Here is a 25444-nt window from a genome sequence, read left to right on the forward strand (position 1 = left end):
ATTTCGTCACAACGTTAATTGTTAACCAGAACCTGTCATCACAAGATATTGGCGTGCGAGGGTTTCAAAAAGAAAGCCTCACTTATAAAAAGAAGAAAAAAAAAAGAACTTCGCTGGGGGAAAATGTCAGATGTGATTCAAATACAGTACTTTTAATGTCAGCAAAGTTCAATGAATGCAACTAAAAGATCAGCACTATAAAGGTGTTTAAAGGAAATAGAAGAGTAGGGAAAGGAAAGCTCTCTGCTTTCCTGGTTACAGATTCATTGTTACTTGCAATAACTATCATTTTAATAGTTAATTCCTTTTCTTTCCCCTCACTTGACGAAGGAGTTGTTCAACGTACAACAGTGAATCATTTAGGCGCCATGACTCTTGAATACAACTGCAAGATTTTTTTACGCAGAAAAGGTACCTTTGCTCTCCCTGCTTAAATTTTTTAGATTAACTCTCTGCGTGGTGTAACATACAGTTGACATAAATTTCTTGGGTTCATAGGTATCATGTATGTAAAATTTCTGCATAGTTGCTCATTGGCACAGAAAAGGTTATGGTCTTTGCTCCGATAATACGAAAGTAAAAGACGATTGACTTTCTCCTGAAATGCAACTCGGATGTAAATGCTGCCGACAGACCAAGTACTGATCTTCAACTATGAAGGATGCACTTCTATACACAAGAAAAAGAAATATGAATGTCGGCGTAATGTGATTACATGTATCATTGCATAATTCCCAATGTCTGACCATTATTTTACACACTGTAACTGAATTATCAGCTCTTCTTATTGCTCGAGAAGATCTTCGTGGGGGGAGGGGGGAGGATGGGGAGGAGGGGGAGTTGGTAACATCACGCCAGGTTCAAGCCCACAGCGAGATAAACATATCTTTGAAATAATTCATCCATTTCTTAATGTAAATAAGACTTGGGCTGAGCTTCTCTTGGGCTCATTATACATGAAGAGTGTAAACATAGGCCCTACACAGCTTTTTAGCACCATTCCATTCCATTCTACATTAGCAAGCTTTTACAGGGTTGCAACCCTGTAAAATTCTTTTCAAATTCAACGCAATTGACGTCACTGAATTCGGTTGCTCATGATGCAATGGATTTTACACGAAAAGTGAGCTGCAAGCCGCGATAAGTCTACATTCATGCCTAAACACTGTGTAAGTGGTAAAGAGTTGGACTGTACGGATAAGAACAAACTTGATTTCTGGGAAACAGATGATTGCAAAAACGGATCAAAGTCTCTAACTCGATTCAAACAACTATCATAAACAGGTTTTACAAAAATATGCTGAGGCAACAGCACGTGGTGTGAGTAGGGGAAATAACACAAACGAAAAAGCATTTATGGTCGTTTCGAGGGCGCGTTAATCATGTTAACGATCAGCACTTAGCAAAATTTAATGAGTTTGTGCTGTCACGTGACTACTGCTGCATAATTTATGAAAAGTTACAGTATGAATCTGTATCCATGAAAAATTTACTACTTATTGGCGGCGAATATAATTTTGCGAATTACTTGTGCTGAAATTCTAACCGGGTCAAACCAGTAACCAACAAAAATCAAAGTGACACAACATAATATATATAATTCAGTATTGCTCTCTGAATATTAAAAAAAAACATATCAAAGCACCCCTGGCAGTACAAGTTTTTTGCCACTTTTTGTCTTCTTTTCGTTTTTTTCCAATTACGTCGTTGTGAAATCGACAAACGATATTTGCGCATCGGGTTTGATGCTCAGCGAAGTGAACCTGCCGTGGATAAAGCCCGCCCTCAACTCCGTCTCGAATTGACCGCTGAAGGCGTCTTCCGTCGAGAGGCCGTCGTCACTCGGCGGACCGCTGAAGAAGCTCCGGAAAGACGTCCTAATCAGCCCCATGTCATTTCTGACGTCATCGAAAGGAAGGAAAGTAACCAAATCTGAATGCATGCTTTCTAACTGCTGCCATAGATTAACGTGAATCTTCGAATATCATACGATTCATGATGCACGAGTACAATAAAGTGATGTTTATGACCTTAGAAAATATTTAAAGAATCCATACTGCTCACTGAAACCTCACTGAAAGAATAGACAATAGCGCAAAAAAAGATAAACTGAAGCGAGCTCTTTCGATGTTTAGATTTGCTCGTTACCTCCCATCACTGTCATTATCAATACTTCTTTCATTTGCTATCACTATATTCATTATTATCACCATCCTCGACATAATCAATATTACTCAAATTTCCTCTCATTATCCGAACAGTGTCTTACGGTAGAGTCAAGTAAATCATGCCGACACACCAAGAAGTCGTTGAACAATGTTGATTAGAAGTTGCAATCGGTTGGTTTGTCATGGTTTCATGCTCACACTCAGCTAAGTCTCCGTGATATGGTAGGGCCCTTCTTGTAGAAATACAAATTTGTCATGTACTCACGTAAAGTGGAAAATGGTTGCTCCTTGGTAGATGTCGACAAAGGAAGAATTTGCGTTTTGGAAGGTAGAGTTGACCTGTATGGGGAGAGGCAAAAAAAAAAAAGAGTACATGCACAAAAATCAACTACACATGTACACTTTTTGGTTTTTCAATAATCTTTATTTACTTTCTATAATTTCACATGACAAAACATTCATCTTGACTGTATACACACACGTCAATCAGCAATGCTTGATCAATGCAAAAACATCACACACACACACACACACACATATATAATATATATATATATATATATATATATATATATATATATATATATATATATAATATATATATACATATATAAGAGAGAGAAAAAAAAATTATAGTACTCATCGATTTCTTCCGCACAACCACATAACCTTATTGAAATGCAGGTATGAGTTACCCAGTACAAACGACATTAGAATTGTGTAGAATATCTATATCCTATATCAGGCGTTCGTACAAAGGATACAATGCCCTCTAATTCAATTCATGCCAAAAGTTAAATTGTGAGAAATTTTTATGTGTAAGCAAATGGGAGACCTGTGAGGCCTTGAATTTCTCTTCTCAGTATTGGTGATAAAAAAAAAAAAACGTTTAAAATTTGTTTCCACGACCAATGACGACAGTTTCGAGCGAAGTTACTGAAATCTTCACTGTTTTGTGCAGTTGATAATATCGTAATTCATCCAAATCAATTTTTAAAAATGAAGTAGATTCTCACTTTGATCATCTCCCATATTTTGATACAGACATTATTATACTCACGCCTGTAATGAATTCCCGGGCAAGGTTGATGTGTACAGGGTTTGTAGAGATTTCCAGTCCGTCCATCCAGCGGTTCTCCAGTGTGAGCGACACTCGCATGGCAAAGGGCTCGTCTGCCATATCGGGTATAGGAGTAAAATCACAACATGCGTTGTTTTATGAACGCACTTCAAAGTTTGATTTCCACATTTAATTAGTATATACTTTCATGTAAATGTGTATTCGATGTTGTTTCCTCCATTCTTACTATCAAACATAAATCGAACAAAACCAAACTGTATAAGGCACGTTCCACCAGTGTACACCGATACACCTTGCATCTTCTATAGTTTCATGCAGGATTCAGGATTCCCTTGGACATTGTTAGAGTCTGAACATGTTGAACAGTTCCCGCATGTTCGTCATTTCTTACATCCTCTCTTTTTCTCTGAGGTTCAAGTTCAAAGTTTGATGCCTATTTCGAATCTAAAGGGCCCCTGAAATCCAAACGCATGCTGATTTGTGTTGATTTATGATACCCTCAACATCATTTTTGCGGTGAAACGAATATCTAGAAACATTCCATACATTCTGAACGATTTTTTTTCTTCTATTTTTCTTCAGATTACTTGGGAACGCCCACAAAAAATCCTTCCAAACCAATATTCCTCAGATGACCTCATCTGTCAATCATTGCTAAAGTACTGAAATGTTCAACAAAGACATTGGAATGCACCTTCCCCTCGACTCAGCATAACTTGCATGTTTCTGTGATATCAATGTGACTAACAAAAGACATGGCGTTTAATATTGTTGCTTTACATGCAAAATACTACATTTTAGTTGTAAATTTAGAACATGTAAGTTGTCTTGGATTTCCTTTCTGAAAAAAAAATGTTAAGATATTATTTTGAATTAGAATGAATGTTTTTTTATGAAATAGAACAAAATCACTTGGATTTTCAATAAATGGCATGCTATACAATTGCACTTAATGTATGTTTTTGTCGAAACTCTTATTGATTATTGCCTGTTTATGTTTTACTTTCCATACTTTTGCCACGGTTGTAATTCAATGTGTAATTTCTTGTACTTTCTTTGAAAAATAGTAATAAATTTTCCCTAGGAAAAATTATAATCAAACATTAACAAAACAGACAAAAATACAAAAACTTAACAGCGACACAAAGCGTGTAACCGTGTAAGAATGCAAATAAAACGAAATGGCAAGCAAGTTCTATAGATCACGCTGATTTAGAGCCTTCATCAAGCACAAAAATGTTGTGGGAAAATTGTAAAGAAAAGATACAAACACTGACAACACGGTTAATGAAGATAAGCAACAATACGTTACTCACCCGGCACTGGAAATGTTTGTGCTGTTGGAAGGGGGAAAGACAACGAAGAAATTAAAATGACTTTATGTGGAGTAGAACCGACATAACTAGATCTAAACACATCATGTTTGAAATAGCATAGACGTACTTTGTGCATATATCATTTATGTCTTTTAAGAACATCACTGAAATACACTGGACATAATGTTACCTAAAGAGGTTAACTGTGTGTGGGTTGAGGGAGGTTGATCGTGTTATATTATTATAACTAAAATTTCATTCACATTGCCTCCATTCACAGGGGACCAATTATATACCCAGTGAGGAACATATCCATTTCATCTCCATGTATGTTTTAAAAGATGCTTAAAATAAAGTTATACGACGGGACAGAGATAAGAGCTCAAAGTCATACAATTTTACTGCTATGATGATTATATATTCCCTGTATGCCAAACCCCTCTGACAGCAGAATGGACGAGGCCGTTCCAGGATATGTGACACAAAACTGAATTATTCATTGATCGCCAAATGAAAACATTAAATTCAAACTACGTGTTACTGACGCGACATCGCGTGTGAGAACTTTGCAACAAGTGTGAGAAAAAAATGATAGCTTCGCTTTACATTTCCATAAAGCAATTTCGCACTCTTTAGGCGCAAAGACTTCGTCGAATACAGGCAAACCCGTCATAACGAGTGCTTGACTATGGCTGCGTTTATCAACTTTCCCCTGTTTAAACGGCTTTCGAAAGCCTTTTCGAAAGCCCTTTCCAAAGCCCTTTCTAAAGCCCTGTACTATTAATGTGCCGCTTGTTTTCTAAGAAGAGACGGCGAAAAGCAATTACTATCATAAAGACATATCTTCCTTTGAGAGTGACGAGTCATGATGTAATGCCACATGAATCAATTGTCTTCCTATCTGTGAGGCAGCTCCAGTTTAGCACATACTTCAAATATTTCTGAGTGGCGGCATGAGACTTTGGCTGGCTTTATCAACTTTCCCCTGTTTACATAAATTTAAAAAAAAAAACTTTCCCCTGTTTAAACGGCTTTCAAAAGCCCTTTCCAAAGCCCTTTCCAAAGCCGTTTCCAAAGCCCTTTAGAAACGCCTTCCACAATAGTTGCGTTTATCAACTCTTAGCGAACACGATAACTGGCCTGTCACTGCACAGCTGCATTGCGCAATTCGATCCGAGGAGAAGAGGTCATAATACGTAAGGCGTGCATTGTTCGTAACTGCAGTACAATACTACTAAGCCGTTTCAAAACAGCTTTGCGTTTATCAACTTCAAAAGGCTTTTACAAACAGGTTTCTGAAAACCTGTTTAGGAAACCTGTTTGGAAAGCCACAAATTTGCGGCTTTCGAAAAGGCTTTCCGAAAGGGCTTTCAAAACAGCTTTGCGTTTATCAACTCGTAAAAATTCCTTGAAAGCTGTTTGGAAAACCTGTTTCTGCCGAGAAAAGGAGAGTTGATAATCGCACCCTTTCGAAAAGGCTTTCCGAAAGGGCTTTCAAAACAGCTTTGCGTTTATCAACTCGTAAAAATTCCTTGAAAGCTGTTTGGAAAAGCTGTTTCTGCCGAGAAAAGGAGTTGATAAACGCACCCATAGACGACCACAATTATGTCTTCAGTGGTCACCTGCCTTATGCGGCCTCTCTGAATAATTTCAGAAGAGAAAATATTTGTTGACGACGCTGTTTGCAGCAGCCAACTTAAGTTTATTTGTAAAAGGTAATTTCTAGCAGACAACTCGGAATTAGAACACTTCACTTCTTCACGAGTAGTCCTAGAGACAATAAATGGTGAAAAAATCAAATGGGAAAAAAAAATCAGATTTACAAATTTGATATTGAAAAGATGCCGCTGTCATCTCTATTAGGTCATTCATCTAATAGAGGATATCATACCGAGTACGATGCTGTAGGCGAAGTAGAAGACGACCGCGATCCCACCGGCTGCCAGTATGAAAATGAGGACCCACATGACGGCCTCCAGTCGGTATCTCGACACCGCCTTCATTGTCTCTTTCGAAGGAATCTCCCCACCGCCGCCGTTCTGCTTTGTCAGGTCATTCGCCCCGCCTATCGGGTGCGATGACGGCAGCGTGCTTGCATTGTGGATGGCGGAGTCCTTCCCCGAATCTGACGTCGATGCCGGCAACGACGTGTCGTGCTCCACGTCGTCGTTGTCGTCCTCGATGTCTACTTTGGTGTCTGCATTCTGTGGTTCCACCTCGTCCTCGGGCTCCCGTGGCACCTGGTCGTAGATATGGGGATCTTGTTCGTTGGGCTCAAGAGGCGTCGGGTCCTGGGGAGTCTCTGCGCCGATTTCGCCCATATTATCTTGGGGCGTGCTGGGGTCGTACGGTGTCGGTTCTGGCTCAGCGGAATGGGGAGCTAAAGAGACAGAGAGAGGGTAAAGGGTTGGGGGTTGATATATAGTTGCTTTATTGCTTTGTTTGTACATGTAATGTTTTGTTTTTGATGGGAGATGTGGAAAATCTGCGTCTGTATATGTACATTTGAAACGCAGTTTGACGCCTAGTGTCAAAGCAACATTGTTCTGATAGGACTTTTATTATCAAGACAATGCATGTCAAAAATGACAATACCTGAATGCCTCATCCTATGATAATAACAGTTCTTGACGCGGTGCCACACTATGAAAAAAAGAAAAAAAATGGGTTTGAAGTAAATAGTGTGTATATGTTACATTCCACGGTAATCAGAGATTATCGAGTGTTTCTTGAAAAGCTATACCATCGTGCAAGGTTGTTTTGTTTTATTTTCATTGAATTTAAGATGCACAGCGCTAAATCCTGCTGAAATTTCAAAACTTAATCTCTTCACCCAAAAAAGATGGAGCAATCTATGGAGTACGCACATGCACACAAATACACACGCACAATTAATGATAACAGCATACAGGAACATTATTTTGCACAGGCGAACACATGCTTTCACCATTCAGTGTCTCATTTTGTTTTTCACGTACTTCAATGATATACTACAGTCTAATCCCTGACATCACAACAAACAACTTTGCTGCAAAGATGGCAACGCTACTCCTGTCTGTACTTGAACAACGGTGGTCTTCTGGAGGTGGCATGTAAAATGGTGCAATGTCTTACCTGGTGCGGGGGAATCGGGTGGCGGAGGAGGGGGCAGTTCTTCCGGTGGGGGCGGTATGACATCATCGAGGGACGGCGGGAGGTCCTCCCCTTCTACGGGAGGCGGCGGCGACGACGCGGGATATCCGTCGCTAGCTGGTGGCTCGAGCGACGGTGGTTCTCCTGGAGGGGGGACGGGCGGTTCCGGCGGAGGGGATGGGCTTTCGTCGTCCAACATGCCCATTTCAAACGCCTCATTCAGCTGCCCCTAATAAACAACAATTAACAGGATCTTTTTGATATATCTCATTCCTGTCATTCACACACATACATACACATTATGATGAAATATAATCATGATGATTATGTTTTAACCGGGGTTTTTTTTTCATTTAAAAACCAGTCGTTATTTTGCGACAGTCGATACTGCAGTTCTCATCTAATGATATTGACACTCTAATAGTCAGATATGAGTTGGATATGATGCTCTCTAAGCCAGTAAGCATCATACTGACTATTATTATGTCAAGATACTTTGAATTATGGTTCAACTCTATATATGAAATGCACCTAAAGCAGGTACTCAAAATTACAAATACACGCGTACATAAAAGTATAGGAATATAGACAAAGTGAAATAATTATACAGACATTATTTAGACAGACGTGTATCTTTACGGATATAAATCCGACGTGTTGTACGTGTCGGGGCATGTACATATTGACGTATTCAAGTTTAGAAAATATGAAAAATTACACATGATCCACCTAGAGGAAGGCCTCTGCGTTGTGACAGCCCTTTTAGAATTATAACCACAGACAAAGCGAAACTTTCGTCACAGTTATCAACAGTCCACAGTCAGACGAAATCTAAGTTCCATAATCAACTTTCTGGTGATGTCGTGACTTACGTCTCTCCACACTTCTAACCCTGATATATCTATTTTGACGTTTATTGAGATCTCGATGTAGCATTGTTGACGAATAGAATTTTCATTGCAGTTGTTGACTTAAATGCAAGGATTCCCATGACCTTTTTGTTTCCGGTATTGGGTAGACTAATGTGGAAATTACAAAAACAGACAAGCAGATAACTCCCAAAATCTGTTTTTGTGAACAGCACAAGATGTCAGCAATCCTTCGCATGATTTTGTATCATCAGCCCAGCCTGTCATTTTGAGGGCAGGCCAAAATTTTACCCAATATTACCCAAACCTGCTGGAGGGAACTGCAGACTATACATTTCTGCATAATACAGGATACACTATATTCGCTTAGATTTTGCAAAGACTGTTAGTACTCATTAAAGTTTTTTGTATACCACAGTATGATTATTAAAAGTCGCTGAATCCAGGTACGCTGTACATTGATGAGCCTTGGTATGGACAGAACACCTAGTTCGAAGGAGGTTATATTTAAGAAAGTGGTCCTCGCTGTCATAACTTCTATCTTCATACATTTATTACCATTCGTTACTAGTTTTAGGTTCTCTTTCTTATGTATACTCATGGGGCTGTATACTGGGTATAATCATACTATTCTAAATTCAGTCCCCTGCAATGAATGCATTACAAAAATTGGTGATGAAATGCCTGCGTCCGTTGGAGAAACAACACTAATCCTTTCTTTTAAATATCAATGTTCAACTACATCACCAAAGATTGTGGATAATATGTGATCGTTCAGTGTGCCCCAATTCATGCACCATGCATTTACGCACAAACACACCCATGCACGAAGGCTGCGCGATGTGTTTCTTTTTATAGATTATATGGTTTCTTAACACATTGTCCTTTTCATTTCAGGTATTAAATCGCGCTGACTGAAATAGTGACCAATAGTCATAATTACTTTTCTATAATTTCTCCAAAATCGGACTAAAGTAAAACAGCTACGGAATGTAAAAGCTTTACATTCCGTCACAGAAGAGTAACAGTCGTAACCGTATATGCTACTAATACGTGCGGTGATGATGGCATCATTCTGTAGCCACTAAAATTGAAGATTTTACATTGATATAGATGTTAATACATCATATCCGTTTTCCAGCGGATTCTCCGATGTAATAAGACAATACATTAAATGGGGTCGCGACCCTCAAAATCGTAAGTCTTGTCTTTTTGTTTAAAGTGAAAAATTAAAACCTTGAATGGCAGAATGATTTAGATTTCTTAGTTGTGGATTGTGTGTAAGAGAAGTAAGAAGATGGCCAAGTCACTTGAAGTATTGTACACATCACGTGACAGTGAACCATATACTTACTGTCTCAAAGAGATAAAACTATATAAGAGTAATCTTAGGTTGCTCACTTTGGTTTTGACAGTTATGAGATGCCACAAATCGACTTGATTGTATTCTATTCGCTAGAGTCAAGTTGAACATAATATAGGACGGAGGAACATCGTCATTGTCCCATCATAGCTTGCCCATATTATGCGAGACAGTATATACATGTATATATTCACAACAGTAGGTCAATATAAACTCCGTTAGAGACGTAAATTCGACGAAATTTCGCCCATAGGGCTTTGTCAAGTCAATACATTTGACACTTGACTAATACGATACATTGTCAAGTCAATACATTTGACTAAAGTGTCAAAATTTGTCGAATTTACGTCTCTAACGGAGTTTATATTGACCTACTGTTGTGAATCTATACTTTCTTAGGACTCCGAGCAGAAACTAATTATTGCTGTTATACATGTATATATACTAGGTGTTTCAAAAAACATTTCCCACTTTTGATCATTAATAGTTCAAAAACTATTCATCCGATAAAACTGTCATTGATATGAGTAATAGCTGAATAGTGTACAATTTGGTTGACGGTAATTTGCACGTGAAAGCATAAATCAGTTTCATTAAATCTATGATTGATTTTGAAGTAAGGTTTCAGATTTTGGTCAAATTTTAATCCTCTGCACAAAAATTGAAGTTTGCACAGGAACCAATGATGTGTATGTGAGTGTGTGCTGACAATGGCCCTGAACAATGGACATGCCTGAACCACCTGTTGACTAGGCGTCAGTCTCGTGCTCCCTGGCACATGAATGCTTAATCAATAATTCATGTGGATTGCCCTGGGCACTGCTAGTCTGAATTCATGCACGGTAAAGTGCTTGCAAACACCACATTTCGTTCCAGCTGGCAATCGTTTTCAAATTTTGCCTCACATATCACTAAATTTGGGATATAAATAAGAATAAATTATCTAAAGTTCCTCATTTTGATACAACTGTCTACTGATGAAATAGTCTGACAAATTTTTCGCTTTTTCGATAAAAAGAGATCATTTTTGGTAAAGAGTTCAGCAGCATTTATCATTGGGGCGATTTGTTTCACAGTAGATTAATTTAACGCTCCATATACACAAGTGTATACTCTTTGCTTCCTGTCACCATGTTTACGACAGAACAGAAGGTATTCATTGTAATTTCGTTTTTCAGAAGTAGGGAGAGCACTGTCACGACTCAACGACAGTATCGGCAGGCGTTTGACTTTAAACAGATACTGCCAGAGGCTGAATAAAGACTAGTTGTGATAGTGGAATTTCTCATGAATGAATAATGAAGCATTCAAACCCTGGCTATTGTTCAGGACCACTGTCAGGGTGTTAACCACACACTCCCATACACACCCATAGACCCCTGTGCAAAGTGAAATTTTGTACAGAGGGTTGAAAATAGAGCAAAATCTGGAACCTAACTGTGAAATTAATCATGGATTTCATGAAACTGATTTATGTTTTCATATTTAAACCACCTCCAACCAAATTGTACACTATTCAGCTATCACTCATATCAATGACAATGCTATCTGATATATAGTTTTTTAATTATTAAGAATCAAAAGTAGGAAAAGTTTTTTGAAACACCTAGTATATATATTTGTATGTTGGTATGTATTTGCATGTGTAAACACATTATAGTGTACATGTATTACATCTCCAATGATTGTGATCAGTATTTTACCATCTGCTTCAAGCTGTTTTAGTGCATATCCATAGCCATGGCTGCAGGATACGTTTTCATCTGTTCTGAACCTGAGCGTGGAGGATATTTTGCAATACATTTGCCCAGCAGAATTTTTTTTTTTTTTTAATATGAAAAAATAAACTTAGGCTCGTAGTCATGATGAGGTTTCGTAACGACTCGTCATGCACGCAAAACATTTTGGGACTGTTTATCACGTGTTTTTTTGGTTTTTTTTTTGACTTGTCAAAAAACAGGCTCGGCTGTTTCATGTTGCTTCGTTCACTTTGATTAGTTACCGTACCTAGTTTGTTTGTTTGTTTGTTCTTTTTTGGGGGGGGGGGGGTGTAAAATATTCCTGTCTAACACTCTCAAACGCCAGATGGAAATTTTGTTCATGACGTTTTTACTTCCTCAGAGCTACCAAGTCTCACGCATTCTGCGTGAGACTCAAGCATTTAGGGGCCATCTCACGATCTCACGCATGACACCTATTTTTCTCAAGCATCGGGCGAAGTCTGCAACTTGGGCCCATAATAATGAGCATAGCTCAAAAGATTAAAGTGATAGTTGCAATTGAAGGTATATTTCCCTTTTGTCTTTCAGCACCTGATCGCACCATTGAGAGCTAAAATTTGAAAGAGCTCCCTACCGTGGGAGGCCACGGGGGGGGGGGGGGGGAACCCCTCCCATACCCTCGCTCGCGCGCACATTCGCATGCCGAGATGCCGAGTCATGAAAATCTCACTCATAAAATTTTTTTGAACTGGGCATCCCTGCTTCCTATCTGCTTGGGCTGCAATACTACCAATCTTGGTGATATCATTTGGCACACGCCTTACAGTATCTGCCTGCACGTAACACTCAAAACGGTGGAGTATCGCAGAAATGTTAGTAACTGATCAGTGGGAATCAGTGGGAATGCTTGGGGATGATTGTTCCAATCCTTGTGGGATTCATTTAAGAGTACATCATATATCTATTGTTGTGTGAAAATTATTCGCTTCAGAATGGTCTCATATTCAAGCAATGTGCAGTTTAATCGTCCCGTCACTGTACAGGCATGCTAATGTTAAATCCTCCACAATGCCAGTAATTATTATTATTTTTTAAAAATCAAGTTATGTGTGGTTGTAGGTGGTGGTGGCGTTGGTGTTAATTCCATAGACTGAGGCTGGGTATCCGTACCCTATACATTATGCTTTGGCCTACATTATTACGAAGCAAAATGTACGGCAAGCCCAACTGTGTACAGTAAATCCAAACATGCATTAATAGAGCTATTAAGTGAACACAGCGACGCGGTTACATCCAGAGTCGAAAAAGAGTGGGAGGTGTTTATTGATCAAATGCTTCCATTTGCCTTTGTTCGCGTGAAATCATGGGGAAACTTGATTCATCTGAAGGAGGCGTCAACAAATATCAAATATCTACAGCCAATCGCGACCCGAATCATTTACAATACTTCGTCAAACAGTGGAATTGAATGAAACTCAGAGGCCACCATAATACGCGAAAAACATAAAAGGGAAAATTACAAACGAAACTAAAAGCCGAGAATCGCCAAGAGCAAACCATAATTACGTCGAGATCTGCGTCTATTCTCGCAGAAAATTATTTGTCCGTGATTCGCAGTGTTGACGGGGATTTACTATAGCAGTAACCGTAGACGTGTATTACAGTATTATACTCAAAGGATTTAACGGACCAATATTTTTTTTTTTGCAAACATATTCAACTCTTTAGGAGCATACAATTTAATTCAATACAAATATAAAGCGTGTCTCGTCAACTAGCAGTGTTACAGTTCCAAAATGAATATGCCTTCCCTCTACTGAAATATTCTGAATTCCTGTTTTAAACAAAAAAGCATTACATGCAAAGACGTCCTAATTGATATGCACATTTTTTTTCTAAACTGATTCATGCTTTAAGGTCAACATGTGAGCATGTCAACAAACCTTAAGACTGTAGATCCATATCTATCACCAAGATATGTCTAGAACAGGGGCGGATCCAGGAATTCTGTAAAGGGGGGGGGGGGGGGCGTGACTAATATTTCTGGTGCCACTTCCGGGTTTCATTTCATTTTTTTTCTTTTTATTTCTTTTGCTTTTAACGAAAAATAAAGGAGTGGGGCGTGCGCCGGTTGCGCCCCCCTCTGGATCCGCCACTGCTAGAAGACAAAATTTGCTGAAAGGGCAAGAGAGCACGGTGTTATAGCCCAGCTTGTTTTAGTTTTATCGTAAGTGCAAACGACATTAAAGTAGAGAGAGATCGAAATAAAGGGAGATGATATAGATAGAGATGGAGATAGATAGATAGATAGATAGATACTTTGAGTCTGAACTCTTTTGGTGACATCTTTCCAAAGCTTATGGGTATACAAATTTGCAGGACAAAAGCAAAAGTAAAACACAAACATGACAACAACAGAAAAGTGGTCAGTGACGAATCCAGTTGAGGGTGTGGCCAGTATACGCCCCGAGTTCAGAGGTCGAGAAAAACAGGAAATAAAAGATTCCCACTAAGTCAGATTTCCCATCATGTGGAAAACTGGTTCTTGTTTTGAGTGAAGTGCCACAATTTCACATTTTCTCGTATCATATGCCTACATTATACAGACGCGTGATGATGTAGGACAATGTCAAGACATGTTGATTGATGATTCTTTGGCATTCTAACAGCCATTACTATCTTTGAGATGAATTTCCCCTTTTCACGAATCACGGTAGTCACTCGAGTTACAGTGCAGTAGAATCCAGGGGGATGTTTCATCAACGTTTGTCAGCGCTGACAACTTGAATCACCATAGTAACAGTCAGTGACCAGAGCATCTCAGCCAATCAAAACCAAGGATTTTGCTGAAATTGTCAGCGCTGACAAACGTTGATGAAACACTCCCCAGGAGCATCCTCGTCTGTCGGGGGATGGTATACATGCACTAACATTTGGCATTTTCATTGACATTTCATGCACATATTTGGAACAAAGGGGTTTTGTGACAGCGCAGCTGTGCGCGTTGTGGCACCAACAACGACTGCATGCTAACTGCATTCCAAGACAGAAATGTATTCAATAGAACCAGGTGGGCTGTAAAGCCTGCCAGGTCCCAAGGAAAAAACAAATACAAACACATACATAATTGCACATACTTAAAAATGAATACATTGGCTTGATACACAATTTCCCAATGGATAGAGTTCGACAGTTGTGCATGCTTCATTCGCCGATACGTGAGCCTGTAGGCTGACTTGTATGTTTGTTCAAGAAAACAACCTTTTCAAGGAAACACTGGTTTTGTCAAAACGCGCGAGATGAACACATTGTCAAAGACGAAATGGAATATGGCCTTTTTTACGATCAGTGGTGTAACTTTTGTACTCGGAGGGTCAAAATTTCAAACAAAATATTTTTTCATTATTCTGTTTGATTCCTGTTTGAAAGTATTCAAATTTTTGAAAAAATAACATTTCAGACCTTAAAGCTGAAGGGTTATTGGTGTAATTTAAGGAAAACCCTGGTACCTGAAGTAAATTTAAGCAAAATTTTGCTTTCATGAATTGCACCATATTGACAAAACTCTGTAGTCAAACTTCACCATGCAAAGTTTATATGGTTAACAACAATATATAGTTTGTGAATCAAAACTATTTGGGGGTTGAATAAAAAGTGAATTAAAAAAAAAATACATGAGATTTATAAATTTTTGCTAAAAATACCAATTGACATGTAATTTTTAAGATTTCAACTATTTATTGGAGGGCAGGCCAGGTCAAACTCTTACTATGACAAGTCTTTAAGAAGGGCTACCTTCCTATGTAGGTTAAATGAAATTCCAATCATTTCTTTAAAACTTGGATTTTTCACACATGGATGTTTCGGAGGTGACAGTTAACATATTAGAATGTTTCGGAGGTGACATTAATATTAACACTCACTTTTTTTGAGAATAAGTGAGAATAACACAAAAACTTCTTCTTTTTATCAATGTTTCTAGTAATTATAACTCGAGAACAAGAAATTAACTCCTGTTTCAAGCAGATAAACCACACAGAACAAGTGTTTTTTTACACTTCATTAATTAGCACGGGTACCGGTAGTTTGCCTTCCAATTGGACGAAGGATGTAAGCTAAATATTGAAATCTTAAGAAACATGGCATTCCATTTTCTACCTTAACTTGAGATGAGGGTCTGAGATCATTTTAGTAATGTTTCTTTGCTCTCAGAACATTTTATTCCACAACACCAAGGAAGAATCACTTCGTTTCGGAGGTGACATTCAATGTTAACATTGTTTTAAAATATTAATTTACAGTAAGAATATAACGGACATAAACTAGATATTGTAACCCAAAGAGACATGGCATTCCATTTTCTACCTTAAATTGAAATGAGGGTGTAAGATCATTTCAGTAATGTTTCTTTACTCTCAGAATATTTTATTCCGCAGCACCAGGGAAAAATAACTTTGTTTCGGAGGTGACATTCAATGTTAACATTGTGTTCATGTATTCATATAGTATGTCCCCCCAAAAAAATTTGCAATTAGACTTTTGCATTGATAGCACCCAATATGATTAAATCAGCTAAATTCTACTTTGGGGTCTTAAATCATAACATCTTAGCTCTATTTTGCAGAATGCCCCAGTCAATTTGGTTACGTGGTCTCAAAGAAATGTGGATTGTTATAAAGGATGTCAGGAGTCTGATTCTTCCAAGTTTAGCACTTGGATGCTCTTGGAACTGCATGTTAATGTGTAAACACTTGCAGAACTTGGAGGGAAGGGATTCCTCACATGCTCTACAAAAATCCTAAATTCTCTTTGACCTTTGAAGCAAATTGAATGGGGTTTTCTGTAAGGTGTGGGCAATGAGTTAAAGTTTCAATCCCTCACATTGTATTTTAGATCTTTAAAGTTATCATTGCGGAGGAGGATACCACTGTAATTTTTTGGCGGGGACATACGGTATGAATACCAAAAGCAAAAATTCTTATTTGACTTGTGTACGTTTTTGTTTGCACATAGTTTTATAAATAGATTAATTCAAGGATGTTCATGAATTCTTCATCATCCTTGATAGCCACCATACAAATGTTATAATACTGGTGAATGGTGTTTGGTTCATCTGGGATAAATTTTCTATACACCAGATTCATTTAAACTGTTGACATTACTAAAATATATTTTACATATCATTTTGAATTGATTGAAAATTACCTGCAAATCATGCATATTTAACAGTCATTTTTGAGAGTAAAAAGTATAAGAAAAACCATTTTATTGTTTTTGGGGTGACACAACACAGAGACAACCCAACTTCTCAGGTGTTAACTATTTAGTGAACATTCATGTCTTTCCTCATGGCTTTAATTTTCAAAAAATATAAGCTCTTTCTTTCAGTTCTTACTTGTTATTTTGTTTGTTTATTCTCTTTCATGATAATAGATACCAGCTCATATTTTGTTTGAGATTGTAATTCATACTAATCTTTCACAGGTTTTTACAGTTTGGTTAAGACAACAGTTTGTGTTTCCCAGCTGAAGAGAGCAGCATAATGCTTTTCTGTGAACTTGAGGGGAAAATTTGTGTTTGTTCAGTAATTTTCCCCATCAACTTCGCAGAAGGTCCCGGACACAAACTGGTCTCAAATAAACCTATAAGGGACCGAAACTGGAAAAGGACAAGTTCACCTCAATAGACATGAGGGTTGAGTAAATATAGCAATATTTACCCATCAGTGAGAGTTTGAGGAAAGTAAGGCAATCCGTTCCAGAGTTATGGATTTTTAAAGTTTCTGCTCAGTCAAAGCTGAATGAGAAGACTTCTATAGCTTGTGATGTCACATGTGTACAAGGATATAGAGAAAGTATCAAGAAAATACAACATTCTGTATTTTCACTTTTCTTGCATTTATAACAAAAGAACACATGACTTCTCTCTTTTGGAAGGCAGGGTGAATAATATTGCCCTAAAATACATCAGAGCAAGTTGAAAAAATGTGCACTTTTTTCAAAAAGTAAAGTTTTGTGAAATTCACTTATATTTTCCTTATATCGTTGTATGCATGTGACATCATACACTGTCGTAGTCGTCTCATCCAGCAGTGATTGCGCAGATATTTAAAAAACCCATAACTTTTGAATGGATTGTCCAATTTCTCCCAAACTTTCAATGATATGTTATACTAATGTTGTTGCATTCACTCCATCCACATGTATATGAAAGTGGACTTGTCCTTTAAGAAACCATTTTCTTTTCCTTGAAATTCCAGTACTTAAAGCCAAATTCTGAGATAAAACATAATAACAAAACAAGGTAAACACCTCATCAAAATTATACTGAAATAGAACTACAAATCTTGTTTTTTTATCTTTCCCTTTCCAGTCCTCGGTTCCTCTGTTCACTTTAGTTGTCACATAACTTGAATAATCTTTAAAAAATACAATGTCATAAACAGTTGGTTCAACTTGGAAAATGCAATAATTATTGTCATATAAAAAAAAAAAAAATCACATACTTTTGTTTATGATTACCACATTGTACGTGGAAAAACAACAACTAAGAATTCAAGAACAAGTTGTGCACCAGCTATAGGCATGTGGCCTTTTTGTGAAGTTTGATTATTTGATGATTTTTTTTTTTTTAAACATTCTTTTTTTTAATGATTGTGGACTAGGGCATGCATGAACTGCCACATGTATCACTTTGGTATCAAGGGTGAGCTATGTATAAACAAGTCACTTCTGTTGTGAGGATTTTGTAGATATTAAAAGTATTAGAAAAGGTTAATAGATAGTGAAAAGGAACTGAAGTCTTGCCTTTCACTATCACATAACAATATGGTGTTAACAAACAATGTCACCTCCGAAACACAAGAAAAAGCAACCTACATGGAAAGCTGTGATTGATAAATCTTCACAACTAAATTGCTTGTTGGATATCAAGCTTCTAAGATGAAAGCATCTATATGTTTACTTAACTAAAGCAGGAGAAATGATCTTGATTACAATATTATATATACAACAGAAGGGTGTATTTTGTGCATTCTCATTGTTAAAAAAAGTGAAAAAATGTAAATTTGCCCTAAAACGTACAGTCTAGTAATAAAAAAAAAGAGTGAGAGTGTGGTAGTTGATTTCTTCACTTTGAGACTTATGTTACTAAAATAAATGAAACCATTGGTGTACATGATATGGTTTCTCTTCAACAGAAATGAACAAAAAATCTTGTTAACAGTGTTTTGTCACCTCCGAAACAGTAATTTTTAGTTTTTATTGGATCTTTTTTTAATCCCTAGAAAATTCTCACTTCCTGTTGCCATATTACTATTGTCATCCAAAAGAGATTCCTGTCAATTGGGCAGAATCAAACAAAATTGCTTTGTCTTCAAGAAATTATCAAATATAATATGCTTGTTGTTTCGGAGGTGACAAGTGTTTCGGAGGTGACAAGTGTTAACGGAAAATTGTAAATTGCTCCGAAATGAAAACAACAGGCTATATTTCTACTACCTTCCTTCAGAGATAATGTGAGGGGATATGTTACATTTTTGCAAATGTAATGTATAACTGATGTCAAGAATAAAAAAATTAAATACATAAATCCGTTGTCTCGGAGGTGACAGAAATGTTAACGGAAAAGTTACATAAATTTATAAACGCTCACCAAAAAATGATAAGTTATTTGAATTAAATAATCTTTGGATCAAAGTTAAGTCAGATTGATTACTATTCTGTTTTGATGGAAATTAGCAAAGTTGAATTTTATAATTGTGAACAAGAGCTAACTCAAAAGAGGGGTTAATTGTTAACGGAAAATGTCACCTCCGAAACATAAAGTTTGGACAATTTCAGTATTTAAAGAAGACAAAGCAGAACCTGGTAAACATAATAGTTCTTAATGTTGGATACCTGTCTATCACAACAGCAACAAAAATAATGAAAAGGAATAAACAATTTAATATGCTAGCTCTGACAAAAATACTATGTCAGAGTGAGTACACCAAATGTGTTGGATTTCAAGCATGTAAGTGCCTGCCACATCTGAAAGAAAAAGAGAGGAAAGTTCATTAAGGTACCCAAGGTAGACACTGTGGGTGGTAAGTTTATGAGAAAAAATAATGCATATCTGTCAGTGTATAAGAAAGTTATACACCAATTAGTGCCAACACTGTGTTTTACACCACTGATTGTAAAAATGGCCATATGCATACTTGATAGGTATACATTGGGGGGGGGGGGGGGTGTTTCATCAACGCTTGTCAGCGCCGCCAACTGTCGGCACTGACCAATTTCAGCAAAATCCTTGGTTTTGATTGGCTGAGATGCTCTGGTCACTGACTGTTACTATGGTGATTCAAGTTGTCAGCGCCGACAAACGTTGATGAAACACCCCCCTGATTGCACCATTACAACAGACCTCGTGACCACACCACAAAATGTGCCCGGGGTAGCCGCCATCAAACTTTAGTTATAACAATATGACAGTATGACCGGAAAGAATCCCCGATGACTAAAATAAACCTCGGTTTATACAAAATCGCAACATAACCAAATCCTTGAACCTGATGTTAACATTCTGCCTATACACAAACTCAAATTTATAGTATATTGCGACTGTGTAAAATCATACCTTTTTTTGTTATCACTTATGTGGAACTGTCGTTCCAATTATACAAACATGTGACAATGTATATCATAAACAGAAACAATAAACATGGGTGGAAAAGGGACAATTCCAGTATAACAGTGCAAGTATAGTTTTTGTTGTTGTTGTTTGTTTGTTTGTTTCTGTTTTTGCTACAAAGACCTTTACCCTTCAATTTAGATGAAGGTTAGATACTTGGAAAGTGATTCGAAACGTAGTTTATGCACGAGAGTAGTTCCATTAATAGATTGCGATGGCGACTTAAGAGAGAACCACTTGCACTGAGTTATTCACTAATATTGTTTGTTATACACAGTCCAGCGTTACTGAATAAACGGGGGATAGGAATTAGTTCACAGCGATACCTTGATACCTTGATGCAGTAATCCCTTTTGGCAGCTCTTATACGAAGCTATACTGGGATTGCCGCATGGAAGAAAGTACTTAGTTTGGAGATAGTTCTCTTTACATGGAGTGTTCCTTGGTGATATTTCATACAATCAAATAATATTTCGTGTCAGTATCGTCTATTATGAGCAAGAAGTTATCTGCGATAACTCCGTGCTATGACTGATTATAATGATAGTGCACTGCAATATGAAAAAGAGCTTATAAACAGACTCACAAGCCGTTTTTGTTTTTTCATCCATAGATTTTCATTGTTATTATTGTAATTCTTTTTTTTTATTTGAGGGGGAGGGTATGGATTTAATGGGCAGCCGTACACCATACATAAAAGACGTGTATACGGGAGAATCGCAGAAGATATGGACTTCACGCATATACCATTTGCCATGATCAAAATTTTGAAGAGAACATAAGATTGAAACAATGATGACAATCATGAGAAAACATATGACACCAACGATATCCGAAGACTGATTACTAGTATGCCGAAGTGACATCTAAAATAATTTGTTTCTCTCCATCAATATTCTTCTACTTCTATATAACACAGAAAATAATCCAGCGAATTATGATATGTTTTATGATACGATAATATGTGGCCGCTAAGGAAGATTTGAATGTTAGTACATGTTTTATGCATGCAAACACGCGACTAAGGCCTGTCAGGCTCATCCTAAGGATGAGGCACTTAACAAAAGAGAATCATTCAAAGTGCATTGCCTATGAAAGGTTACAGTTATAGTGTAATCCCGTTATAACGAAATCCTCGGGACAGGCGATTTTCTTCCGTCATAACAAAATTTCGTAATAACTGAACAACATAGTCACGATATCTTATGTCGTTTGTAACTGGCATTTCGTTGTAATCGTGTTCGTTATAACGAGAGTACGTTGTACAACCAACAGGGACTCGAACCATGAACCCCGTTGTTGATCAGTGGTCTTTCCGTGCTCTGGACCACGGCAGCTCCTTTAAGAACCAACGAAACTTTCTTTCCCATTATCAATCTTCTTGACCTTACTGGCTGACACACAGCTGTCAGTTTTAGGCATGTTTAGTCAGCCCAGGTGACTCTAAAAAAAAAGTCCCACATACAACAATCAAACGGAAATGGATAGGGAAACGCACTTCTTCCTCTACAAGGTCTAAACGCCGAGATAGTATGTCTGATGTTGTCGTCGTTGTTGATGTTTTTCAGGGATTTTTCTCATCTTGTGACATTTCAGAGATTCAGTGCACTTAATATAAACACTACCAGTAGAAAGGGATGGTACAGTATTGGTGGAGATGAGAATCGGGCTTTTAACTTTTTGCGAGATACCAAGAAAACACTTATGAAATAGTATACAGAGCATACCATCTTAAGAGGAATTCAAAGTTTATTTGATGAAAATTGAGTTTGGAATGACTGAAACATCCGAAAACAAAGTAAAACAACGCGACCGTAATAAAATGTGGGTCCCACACTAATAGAATCGCTCTGTTTTGATATCTCAGCCATTTCAAAACCAATTTTCATCAAATAAACGTTGAATTCCTCATAGAATTACATGCTCTTTCATATTTCATAAGAGGTTTCTCATTATCTCATAAAAAAAAACACACCTGAAATTAGGTCTCAACCAAAACTATACAATCCCTTCAAACCTTTAAAGGGATCGTATAGTTTTGGTTGAGACCTAATTTCAGGTTGCACTGTTCGATAAGATGAACCTGAAGGGTCCGTTCGATGTAAGTGTTATGAGAGACTTTTCGCTCATAAGACATACATGTACGTTAAGAGAGACTTCATGAAATGGATTTTACTTTACTAGTATTAGCTACATGTGTTTGACCGACTTTGGCCATTCTGAGATTTAAATATAACAGACTATCATGTGATGACTTCATGAAACGGACCCCTGAGGCCTGATTATTCCTTCTGTTACCGCGCCGTCGTAGTTGCATGTATTGTTAACACATGAAAACCCTACCGCAGTCATCGCCATCGGTAATGTTACAGTGAAGTAAATAATCAGTGCCCTGGAATAAACGAGCTGTCTAACTTAACTACCGGAACTCCATGCTTCAGCACCAGTAATTTACTTCCATTTATAGACCCAGAGCAGTTGGCACAATGTCTGTAGGATATAGACGTACGTAGAGCTAAAATGCTATTTGTCAAGTCTCATTACATTACTACACATTGTGTACTCATCGATGAGCTGCGTTCCGTATTTTCAAGACCCGTCTGTCGAGTCTGTGCAAAAATAAATGTGCCCACATTGATTAAGATCTGCTTGAACAGTCGGGCTAATCAAGCAATTACTTTGAATAGGCGACATACCTGCCCAGCACACAAATCTCATACAAAACATTAACACCAACCTCACGATATCACAGCTACCTTCACGCACTTACCTCAATGTTCGAATCGTCTGCCATGACTCTCGAAACTTTCCCGCCAACTCCGTGCACTTTCGATCAGAAAGGGACAGTCAGGCAAAACCTGTTATTTCCACCCGATGCATGCAAGATCATTTAGCAATGACGATTTAGCAACGGCATGCGAATGATGAAACTTACAATGATTCCAGCCCACACCTGTCCTAACAATGCTCAATATGAGTACACTCATACACACGTTTACGAAAAGAGCGGGCCCCTCATTGTATTCCATCCGACGGAACGTTAGTTGTCAGCTGCTGTTGTTGTTGGTGGCGGAGGCGCCGGTGGTGGTGGTGGTTTGAGTTGGGTTTTTTGGGGGAAGGGGGTGCGAGTCCTTAAAGGAGACCTCCGGATGAATTTCATATTTTTACATTTGAACCACTATAAATTAGTTATACTGAGGACAGAGTTTCAGTATTTATGATAATTGGGATGAAAAATAAGAATATTTTTGAAATTTATAACAAATTGCAATGAACAAGGATGATGACATGGCAGGTTCCCCATTAGAATGCATGACTTGGGGCTCTTGGAAGCAGAACAAAAGAAGAAAGCATGCATAGATTATACACAGGTGAACTCGCAAGCAAGCGGTATTGTAATGGAATTACACCGCTATCATTTCTGGAATATGTGAACCTCCTATGTCATCATCCTTGTTCAGTGTAATTCGTTTACGGTTTTTCAAAGTATTGTTTCTCTGCTCAAGAACCACAATAAATTCCACAAATCTATACATGGAGCTATTGATTTATGTACTACATGATGTAAAATTATGAAAATCGCCTGGAATCTCCCTTTAAACAACCTGTGAATTTTCCAAATACAAACAACTGCAAAGTCAAAGAGTAGGGAAATTACTTTGCTCTAATTATTATAATGTAATTTTATCTGATATGACTCTCACATTAAGGTGCGACTGTGGGTTTTTAAACTGTCGGTATAGCGAGCTTCGCCAGTACAAAGAGTATCGAACTATGCACCAACAAACTCCTCTGTAAGGGTGGAGAGTTATCCCAGGATGACAATTGAGACTCGTTATGGTATATGAAAACCTATATATATAGTCAGACCTTCATACGCCGTGCGTGATACACAAACAGAAAAAAAAAATCAATTAAGGGTATTATGAAGGGTATCCTTTCGGAAGATAAATCAACAAAGCTATAAAAGAGAAGACAAAGAAAGGCAATAAGAGAGAAAAAAGACGAAAATGAAGAAGGAAAATGAAATAACAAGATGAAAATTGGGATGAAGATGATAGAAAGGGGAAATCCTATCATTGAAAGATGGGCCTACGATATGACATTGTTTCTCCACTGTAAACCCGGCAACTTTTAGGGCAGTGCATCCGGGAAAGCCTGACATCTCGAAGCCTTATATTGCGCTTATTTTGTTTGTCTTTCTGTTTTTGATCATTCATTTGTATTGTCTTGCAAATGCCGAGTATTATTAATAATAATAATAGTAACAATGATAATGATAATGATAATAATAATAATAATAATAATAATAATAATAATAATTATAGTAATAATGATAATAATAATAATACTGATAATAAAATTTTACAGTTGCATGCATCACAGATTTCTCTTTATGCTGTATAAGATAAAATTTCAAGGGGGCTCACCTTTGCAAAGGCATACAAAGACAAAGTTTTCATTTGAGATAGTTAGCGCCCCCAATGTGATTGCTGTAGTTGATACTGATGGTAGTGACGGTGGTGGTGATGGTCATGCTAGTAACATGCCAGTGGTGGAAGTGGTGGTGGTTGTGGTGGTGAACCAAGTGATAGTGGTGATCATGATGGTGATGGTGGTGATATATGGTGGTAATGTCACTTCCGGTGGTGATTGTGCTGAGAGCAGGTGGTAGCAGTGATGATGGTGGTGATGGCGGTGATGGTGGGGATTATGTAGGTGACGATGCCAGTGGCGGTGTGGAATCGTGGTGGTGATATAGGAGAGGTGGTGGTGTTGATGGTCGTGATGATGGTTAATGGTGGTGGCATTTACCATTTGTTGGTATTGGGGGTTAATTTTTTTTGTCACTCTGTGCACCATGACACATGGAACCTTTTGCCAAGCAGCCCATGTGACAGGTCATTATTTTAGGAGCAACATGAATGGATAATACTAATCAATAGATTGGACTCTTGAAGGAGAGGCGCTTTATAACCGACCCGCACCTAGTTGAACCACAAACTGGACCTTTACCATTAGGAAATATTGAAAGTCCAGCTTGTTTCATTTGAAAATCATTCCTTGCGGTTTGTGCTAAAGAACTTGGTGATTAATTATATTAGCTCTTATGCCCCACGC

General features: G+C 37.8%; 1 protein-coding gene across 1 annotated transcript; it reads right to left on the reverse strand.

Moving 5' to 3' along the window:
* Nucleotides 1-1699: 1699 nt before the first annotated feature.
* Nucleotides 1700-23117, reverse strand: LOC139710170 (uncharacterized). Its single transcript, XM_071622103.1, has 7 exons — nt 23094-23117; nt 7680-7926; nt 6457-6945; nt 4566-4586; nt 3229-3341; nt 2434-2507; nt 1700-1898 (listed from the first exon to the last, which is right to left on the reverse strand). The coding sequence occupies exons 1-7, from the start codon at nt 23115-23117 to the stop codon at nt 1700-1702; spliced, it is 1167 nt and encodes a 388-aa protein (XP_071478204.1).
* Nucleotides 23118-25444: the final 2327 nt, after the last annotated feature.

The sequence above is a fragment of the Diadema antillarum genome, unplaced genomic scaffold (genome assembly GCF_040938485.1).
Source record: "Diadema antillarum isolate AM-2024a unplaced genomic scaffold, OU_Dant_1.0 seq00001506_RagTag, whole genome shotgun sequence".
In the NCBI taxonomy this organism is placed as follows: Eukaryota; Metazoa; Echinodermata; class Echinoidea; order Diadematoida; family Diadematidae; genus Diadema; species Diadema antillarum.